Raw genomic sequence first — 9,602 nt, forward strand, 5'->3', positions numbered from 1 at the left:
TTTTCTCCTCGATCCAGCTCTCTCAAGAACATAATGTTAGTAATGGCGGAACATTAAATAGGAAAATTACAGTTAAAATAAAGAGGTGTCTTTTTGAAATCAAGGCTTAAAACGTGGGTCACTTAGTGCTTTGTTAACATAGTTTTGAAATCCAAAGAAAAATATGAATTGATTTTTTGGTCACAGGGGCACTTTAACTTTTTATTTTTACTTCTAAGGTCGCCTTCTAGAAACAAAATCGTACGTTAATGTAAACTGTTGTAAACAATGACGTCAGTAAATATTCCCCTTTTGCTTAGATCCTGATCTGAGATTGGTTACTGAACCATTTACTGATCTTAGTGTAATAATTAACGATATCTCCTTGATGTAAACAGGGTTCATGGGCAGCGGCTTCTACTCTCAAAGCGGAGGAGGCTCCAATTACCTGTGTCTTCCTGACAATCCAGTTTTTGACGAGACTAGCCCTAGTTGGCAGAGCACAGCAGCCATATACGGAACAGAGTACGAAACAGGAAGCTTTCCAAGACTCAGCCACCTCCAGAATCACCAAGCACCTTGCGCCGTCTGTTACGTCAGCGCACGTGCTTCTCAGGTGATGATCCCAGCTACCAACAGCTGCGCATCTGGTTGGACCAAAGAGTATACTGGATACCTGATGACTTCCCATTATGGTCACGTCCACGAAACTGAATTTGTTTGTATCGATAAAGATCCCGAGACTGTACCAGGGAGCCACACAGACACAAACGGTGCTGTGTTGTACGTGGTGCAATCGAATTGTGGTACCTTACCCTGCAAACCGTACATCGAAGGTCATGAACTTACTTGTGTTGTGTGTAGTAAATAGAGTCACAACATGATCATTTACCTGCCATCTCTTTAAGCGTCATCTTAATAATTAACGGGGTACCGTCTCACCACTTACACCTCATTCTACAAAAAAAAAAAAGAAATTCAACAGAGACCGAAAAAAGATTGTTACAGCTTCGTCGCGAAAAACCAACTTCGTGCACTAAAGGATTTTTTGTCGTCCGCAGTTAAAAACGAAGAAGATGGAAGCTGATTAATGAATTCCTTCTAAGATTGACACTTACAGATTTTACTTTGCCAAACACCAGACGATTTTTACTAGTCAGTGGAGGCCAGTTCAGGGATGAAAGCGTTAAAAAATGAAAAAAAAAAAACCTTGGCATTTTGACCTACAACAGTGTAACGACGGTGACTTTACCCTTTTAATTAAGACTTTTTAAGCGTGACCCTTAGACTTTCCTTTGGCATTGTTTTGAAAAGTTCTTTATACACATTTTACTTTTGATGTAGACTTATCGATCTATTAAAGTATTTTAGGTGAAGTTTGCCTAGTTAAAATACGAACTCACGACCAGAGCCGTGTTGCTTTCTCTTAAGTCTGTCATCATCGTCACCGACATCTCCATCTTCATCCATCATCATCAACGTCATCATCTTCAGCGTTTTTATCAACGTCAACATCATCATCATCATCATCATCGTCATCATTGACGTCATCAGCGTCATTATGATCAACGTAATCATCTTCATTATCATTAAAAAGACCGGTTCAATTGTTATATGTTATCCCATGTGGGCTCTTAAATGTCAAGAATGTCTAGAGTTCTAGTAGCTATGCTCTGTAAGTGAGTTTTAGAACGTCTAAACTGCACACTAGTTTTGGTTGGTTTTACTGATTACCATTAATTCTAAGCACTCATTTTGACCAAGTACATTGTTATTGAAATTGACCGATTGTTTGTTGTTTTGGGTTATGATTTGTTGTATCAACTGCGACCTTACTCATGCTGTATTAATGAAGTAGTGTATAAAAATAAAAGTTGCAGTACTAAAGTCGACTCTTACTTATCCCCCTTTGAACAAGCACAAAACAAAATAGCCTTACCGAACGGTCAACTTCTGGAAAGTAAAGGCTCACTACCTTTTTTAATTCGAAAAGTTTATCTTGTTTTGATGGATTTGTCTCCCGATAAAATACAGGTGAGGTGATTTGCAACCAATCTCTAGAGACACAGATAACGGTGATGTAATGTACATTTGCTGGTGGACGAACAAAAGGAGCTAATGAGAGATCTTTTGTTTTCGTCCAACAACATGGCGGCGATGACGAAGACCACCTCATTTTCCTCACATTTAGAGGACAATTCTATGGTGATGTGGCTCATATTTGTCGTATTTGATTTCTAGACAAACATAACATCAAATTTGTCTGACATTTGTCTTGTGGACAAACGTGGTCAAAATCCATCATTTCACCCGGCTAGTGAAACGAAGAACAGACACTTCCAAGGGAAAACAGATGGTGTATTTTTGTTAAATTAATGCGACTAATATAAAATGTGGGCGTATCCTCGTTAATGAAGAAAAGAAGACCCAACTTGAATACACAAGGAGACGCCATTCGTGCGAAACGTTTTCAATTAGCCGACAACTTTTTACCATTCTTTTTCTTACGCAAATTTCTTTCAAACCTTATCCCATTGACACCTGAACCGCCCTATTGACGAGTAAAATCGTGTGACGTTAGACAGAGTAAAATCTATTAAAAGTCCATGGGTTAATTACCATGTTAAAAATGGGCTATAGTTGCTTTTCAAGACCCCCTGTAAATTTCGATTGGGGTGACCGTTTTACATGCAATGGTTAGCTATGTTTACCATTTAACAAATAGATTCCATGTTGCCGTGCGTCTGTTCAGTAATAGATCACAGATGACGTCAAAATGTGGTAAGAACAAAAAAGTGGCACACGAGGCGATAGCCATTTCCCCGGTTCGATCCTCGGTGACTTAAACGTAGCTATAGCTTTAAATCCCCTTAAAACGGAGAACTGACAGAGGGAGGGGGGTAAAGGGCGCACCGTCGGCTTCCATTGATACCAGCCTCGTAGCTGAAGGAACTACCGACGTTAAATAAAGTTACTTTACTTTACTTTACCTTTACCTTTTTTACTAGCGGAATTTCCGGGATTTTTTGTTAAATAATAAACAACCAAAATCCAGTGCATCTCCATTGAGAAATTTCCGTCTCTTGCATTACCCGGAAATGCGATAATATTGCAATACCTTATTATCCAATTTCCGCTCTATAATCTGTCAAGAGGTCTCTTACAGGAGGATAAAAACAAAAGAAATTTTCGAAGTGTTAGCTCAAAAAGTGGTTGCGTTCGCTCACATGAGGTGGTGGCTTACAAGAGGTTCTACAGTGATTTGACCACAGGCACCCCAAGCTCAGTGTGAGCATGGACGACAAAAATATAAGGATTTGTATGGGAATCCCGATAAAAAGCTTAAGAAGATAACTATATGAAAAAACTCTCAATTAAAAAGCCTAACCTTATTGCCAACGTGGGTAACTTCCTTCCTATTTGGCTATTTTCCAGATCCGAAGCGATTTGAGCCAATTTGGGTCGCTGAGGAGAGGTCGTCGCAACAGGAGGTTCGACGGTATTTGTTTTAGAGTGTTACAATGACTTGCATCCGTGACAGAGTGTCGACAATGCCCTTCTTGCTTTATCTTTCTATTGGTAAGAACGACTCAGAAGACAACAATCGATTCCAACTGAGGATTTTCTAATTTAAGATTTATTCTGAAAATAAAGAGTGAAACATATATTTTGTATCAACATTCCTAACATATTTGAGGCGTTGCTCAGATAAACTCAGAGCTTTGAAATTACAAACTGACGCAAAATTACAAAAGGAAAACGGCAGATGAAAAGACAGACTGATAATAAACTAAAGTATAGTTCCTTTTGAGGTTGAAAGTAAGGTTCTAAACAAATCTTTCGTTGCCTTAACTGTCCGTAAAGGGTTTGACTAGCTAACCACGCGCCTTAATAAAAAGCGAGACTAAACTAAGAACAAACGTGACTCTATATTATGTCGCTGTAAAGATATCTAAAATATAATCGATCGGAATTGATCAAATATAAAAAAATGTCAATGAAGAGTTCATCGGTCATTGTTCAGGTCAAATTATATCAAAGAAATTTAAAGTCTACAACGTGTTAAGGTCATTCATAACAATCATCAAGGCAATGATAATCAGAAGTTCTACTCTGCAGAAGACATTGTGCTATACTTCGTTTTATGACGGAATCTGTAATTTAACTGACTCAGTTACTGCTTCAAATACTCGGATGTTTGTCCAAGCTATCAGTATCTCCGATGATGCTGCTCTGGAAGGAATACTTGTCGCCGTACTGCTCCATTCCGAACACAAACTGCCACACCACGACCGTCTTTCCTTCTTCTACTTTTAAGGTGGTGGTCTCTTCATATTCCTTATACCACGTGCTCTGACTCGCTTTTTGGGCAAATCCAGAGAATTCTGTGCTGGTCTTAAATAATTTAAAGGCAATCTCCCCCGTGACCTTCCAAGCTCGCTGTTCTGTCACCGTCTTACTCAGCGTCTTTCCAATGTTGTATTTTTGTGTGAAAGTGTGAGTGGCTTTTGGATTAATGTAAGCCTTCACCACTTTCCACGTCCCACTGAGATTTGGATTTGGATATGGGGAGATTTCAGTGCCGTTGAAATCTCCAAAGTAGAATTTTGCAGAGTCGTGAACGTCAGAGTGAAGGACGCAGAATGTGTTGTCGCCAGGGTTAGGGTATCCTCCCAGAGGATGCCAGATCTTTCCACCTTTGTGAATTATACGGTCATCTTCGTCAAATGCAAAGAGGGCACCTGCATGGCGATCAGAATGGTAAATCAGGGAGGTATTATTCCCAGGATATAACTCGCCACCAGAAGGATGTACAATCTTCCCACTGGCTACATGCTCAATATATCCAAAGTGCCCGAAGCCTTGAACTGGTAAAAACCTAAATTTGAGTCGCTCTGGATCGTCTTTGTCCCTGTGAACGACCAACTTGGTTTCATTGGGTGGGTTTGTGGAGCCTCCCTCAGGATGAACGAGTTTACGTGATGATCGATGGAATATGTATCCAATTGGCCCCGCCATGTGAAGGAGCCTCGTCTATGTAGAGCGTCTTTCGGGGTTTGAATGAGTAGTATGATATTGGAGTGCGTGACAACAAGCAAATGCATTTATAGATAAGCATTAAGTTGTTATGTAATTCCAGTCACCTTTCAATGGTGGACCTCTGATGATATACGGTAAATCATGCGATCAGATGAAATTGAAACCTGCCAAATTTATGTTTTTCCGAAGTAGGTGGTTGGAAGTAATGGGTTTATTCTTGGCTAGCGGGAGAAGATACCCAATAGTTTAGTCTTTCTACTGTGTTGTCAAATTTCTTTTACTCTGATGGTAGGCAACTGATGGCATACATGTCAAGTGTCAAAAAAAGAACTCTATGATATGATCCATGATCACCGCTGTTTCTACAGCTTTAGAAGGGTGGTCACGAGCACGCGTAAAACGATGTCCCTTTGGCAACAATTACGTTGAAAGGTCAAGTTGTACTTGATAAATTGGGTGCGCACAACGGATGCGCAACAGAAATGGGTCAATCGGGGAGAATGTCCTGCGATGACTAGCATTGGCGTATTCTTCACGTATTCTTCTGATTCTTTTCATTCTGACAGAATACAAACTGATACAACTGATGACAGGCATATCAACAGTTGTAAAGAAATCACTATCATACATTTCAGTGATGCATGATTACTGCTGTTTTTTTGAGCTTTAGCGGATGGGTAGTCACACGTTGCAACAAGGTTTAATTAAGTTGTTTACGTTGCGCACAGAGAGCAACAAAGAATAAAGTGAATTAATACTTGACTAAAAGCTTTGGAACGAGATATCTTATTTATACTTTAAAAGGTTGCCTTGGAATGTTACCTCAAAGTTTATATTACACTGACTTATGTGTACAGAGCAGTTTTAATGCTCTACATTCTTTAGCTAATCTTTAGTACGTGTGCTCTGTCGTATCGTTAAATCTATGGATTGTGACTGTGGTACCATAGAAAATCAATAAAACTATTGAAATCAGCAACACTGTGTTACTTACCGTACTTCCACACCATTGCAAAGCACAATCTAAAGCTTCAAAGTAAGTTATCTAACCTAAGTATGAATCACAAGCAAAAACTGACTGCATACCATGCTACAGGAACATTTTTCGATAAATTTATTTTGACTACTGAAGTTTTTTTTTTGGTTTTCAGGAAGAGATGTTTCAGTGCGGCTCGATGTTCAAGCAGCAAAATACATTGTGAACGTTCCCGCCCACCAAGTTGTTGTGTACTTTAAATCCGCTTTTAAAAGGTGCTACTGTAATGAATTTTCAGTTTGGTTTTTTTTGAAGTTAGATTATTACGATATCAGTTTTATATACGGAGTACCCACTAACTCTTCTCTGGGCGTCAGGCATAGCAGGCCAAATTCCATTTTATCAGAATCACAACTTGGGTCCAAGTTGTGGCCACACTACACAACAAAGGAAGTAATTCTCTCAAAACCAAGCCTTGATGTGATATCTTATTATTTACTCCCCCAAGCCTAGAAGTCAAGGTATACGTTTAATTCATAAAAATTACCAGCAGCGCTGGGTTACTGAAACATGTAATCTTCACTATACAGAATGAAGATACTGCAGTTTATATTCTTCCGGGTGAAATGGTAACCAGATTAACTTAGACAAATATTAGCTGAGTTAAATGTAAATTTTTTGTGACAGGGAAAATATTATCAACTTACTTTATTTTTATGAAATAGGATTCACGCGAGCTGAATTAATGCAGGGGCCGGGATCACTGCAATGAATAATTTTTCAAAATTGTTTTTTATTTAAACATTTCATAGCTATACCTTGAAGGGAATATTGCATGTCCACTTGTGGATACAAATTCAAGTTCGTGTGTTGATGTTATGCCGGTCACACATGTTCGCTTCACTTATTCATGTGAAAAAAATAGCATAAACACTTCAGGAGTGTAGAGTGACCATGTGATGTCATCACATCGGAATTGCAAATATTTATTGGAAGAAAGTACTAAGAAACTGAGGGATTTCCAAGCAACAATGGATCAGCAGTTTTCAATGAGATCATTCGAATTTATCTACAATTAGAACGCAACGTATCACAAGCATTGACACACGAAGTTTTACCTACGTCCAGCTGCAACAAACTGTCCCTACGTTTTTTTCTAGGATTACGAGTTGTAGCTATTACAAGCGGCACTTGTATCGTAACACGAATAGAAAATCGAGAGGATAACATTTAAGTTCATAAGTGTTATTGTTGCCAACGTCCTTCTCCTTTGCATCGGCTAATCGTCTTTTTTTACAGTCTTGTCTGCTAATCTCTAAACGACAATCTTCCCATGATTCATGTCTGGCTCGAAATACGCATCATTCTGTACCACCAGCAAATAAGGTATATTAACTTGATAACCATCAAAGAGTAACTGTAATGCCAGAAATCCTGGCCGTAAACACGAGTTCTGTAACCAGGAACAAACGTATTGGTGATACCTTCTTATGTGACAGTAACGAAGTTAAAAGCAAACAATTCAATATTATAATGAACCGGTGCTGCACTTTCAAATTATATTCTCATATCTACGATCAATTTGTTTACCAATAATCTCTTTTGATTTGTCTTTCTATCTCTGCTGGCCATATGTAAGTATTTCTCTAGTCCCGAACCCTGGGCTCCAGCTATGGTACAAAAATTTCCAAACTGAAATGCCTATCCAAATTTTACTCTCAATTTCTTTTTCTCTCTCGAGTTCCGCGCTAAATTTTCTGCTGAAGCAACTTTCATTCATTTGTTTACTGCCTTCATGGCAGTAATCTTGTGTAACTATGTGTAATGGCATTTTATTTAAATTAATGGCAACAAAAAACTGGGGTAAACAGCAATGATAAGAAGCTGATGTTCTTACTATTCAATTATTGATATTATATTGTGCCGGAATATAATTAGAACCCCACAGGTCATTTTTTTTTTCGCAAACCGTATATACTCGGGCAAAACTAAAGGGTGTAGTTTCTAACGAAACTGTGGTGCTGCGTCGGTGGAGAAGTAGTATACAAAAATTTGGTTTTATCAGCGGAGTTGATAATGTAAATTGGCCACCGTACAGAGATTCTAAAAGCTTTTAGAATCTCTGTACGGTGGCCAATTAACAATTATTGGATGAGGTTGAGCATGTTAGCGATAATTATCAAGGCCAAAGTTTGTGTTATCTGCTGAAGCCGAAGGCTGAGGCGGATAACACAAACTGAGGCCTTGATAATTATCGCTAACATGCGAAAACCGAATTCAATAATTGTTTTATTATGCATATTCCTGAGCTGAGCTCCGCCATGACAAAACTGATCAAACTGCTGGTTAGTGTGTTAGGTGACGTCACTTCTGCATGCATAAAACTATTATCTGTAGGTATGACGTCAATTCTACATATATAAAATCTATTGTTTGTAGGTATGACCTAAGAGAAACAGAGCAAGCAAGAATTGGCTGCGTGCTTATAGCCAATCAAAATCGAGCTGGTGACACCAATGTATAATAATTTACATTATTAACTCCGTTCATAAAACCAAATTTTCAAAACTAAAGGGGCTATGTCTCGCAAAATGATGTAATTTCATAACACCCAAAATGCTCAAAAAGTAGAATGAAACATTGCAATAACCACTTAAATCTGTTGAACAACATAAAACAAATAAAGCAAAAGGAAAGAGAAGCATGGATGGACACAAATGGACAAGATTGAAGCGGATTGCATTTGGGTAATCTTTAAAAAAAGTCGGCCCAACATTTTTCAATTTTACTGATGGCAAATCGCCTTGATAAGGCTCGTCAGTTGCTCAGAATCATTTTGTTTCTGATGTAACGGTAATTTTATCAGTAAAGGGATTCCACAGTACCATTTTCGAGATTTGAACTCGTGATTAACTAGGGATTCCCCGCCCTGAACACCCTAAAATAACGTGACATAGCCACTTTGATGTCCTTCTATTTGGGGTTTCTGAGCAATGTTTTTATTCACAACAAAATATCATTGTTCGTTCGTCAATCAATGGGTGGGAAGACCTACATTGGACAAATTAAATGGGAAATTGAGACCACCCCTCCCCCCAAAATCAGTGATGGAAAAATGGCGCGTTTTGGCCTTCATGCGCCTTCATCCTTGATTTGGGGGAGAGGGGGCATTTCTGTTCCGTTTTATTCTGCCCAAATGTAGGACTATTCGTGGTGTTTGTGTAAGGTTTTGGTTGTTGATTATTTGTCGTGCATGCTTAGGCATATCTTCCGGTAAATGTTTTAGCCCTTATTTTCTTTTTCAAAACACGAGTATACAAAACTAAATGCCAGATAAACTATTTAAGAAACATGCCAGAGAACGTTTAAAAACGCTTTGTAGTCATCCAACATTGAACGCATTAAAATATAAACGAACTCGAACTTTCGTAGATCAAAACCAACAAAACCAAACTCGAATTTTTTAGCTAAAAAGGTTGAATTGTTCTTAGTGTACTTTGTACCAGTTGTTAACATCTAATTGTGTTTTTTCCGCTAACATAACAAACTAATTGTAACTGACCACTTGACCCCTTAAAGGCGCAGACAGACTGGTGATAACTGGGTG

At 38.5% G+C, this 9,602-nt stretch overlaps 1 protein-coding gene across 1 annotated transcript in view; it reads left to right on the forward strand.

The window, feature by feature from the left end:
* LOC137982503 (uncharacterized) overlaps positions 1-2,406 on the forward strand; it is a 12,034-nt gene extending 9,628 nt beyond the window's left edge. The window contains exon 6 of the mRNA XM_068829597.1: positions 378-2,406. Within this exon, the coding sequence (XP_068685698.1) occupies positions 378-850 (473 nt within the window). The 3' untranslated portion in view covers positions 851-2,406. The remainder of the gene's footprint in view (positions 1-377) is intronic.
* Positions 2,407-9,602: the final 7,196 nt, after the last annotated feature.

The sequence above is a fragment of the Montipora foliosa genome, chromosome 13 (genome assembly GCF_036669935.1).
Source record: "Montipora foliosa isolate CH-2021 chromosome 13, ASM3666993v2, whole genome shotgun sequence".
Taxonomy (NCBI): Eukaryota; Metazoa; Cnidaria; class Anthozoa; order Scleractinia; family Acroporidae; genus Montipora; species Montipora foliosa.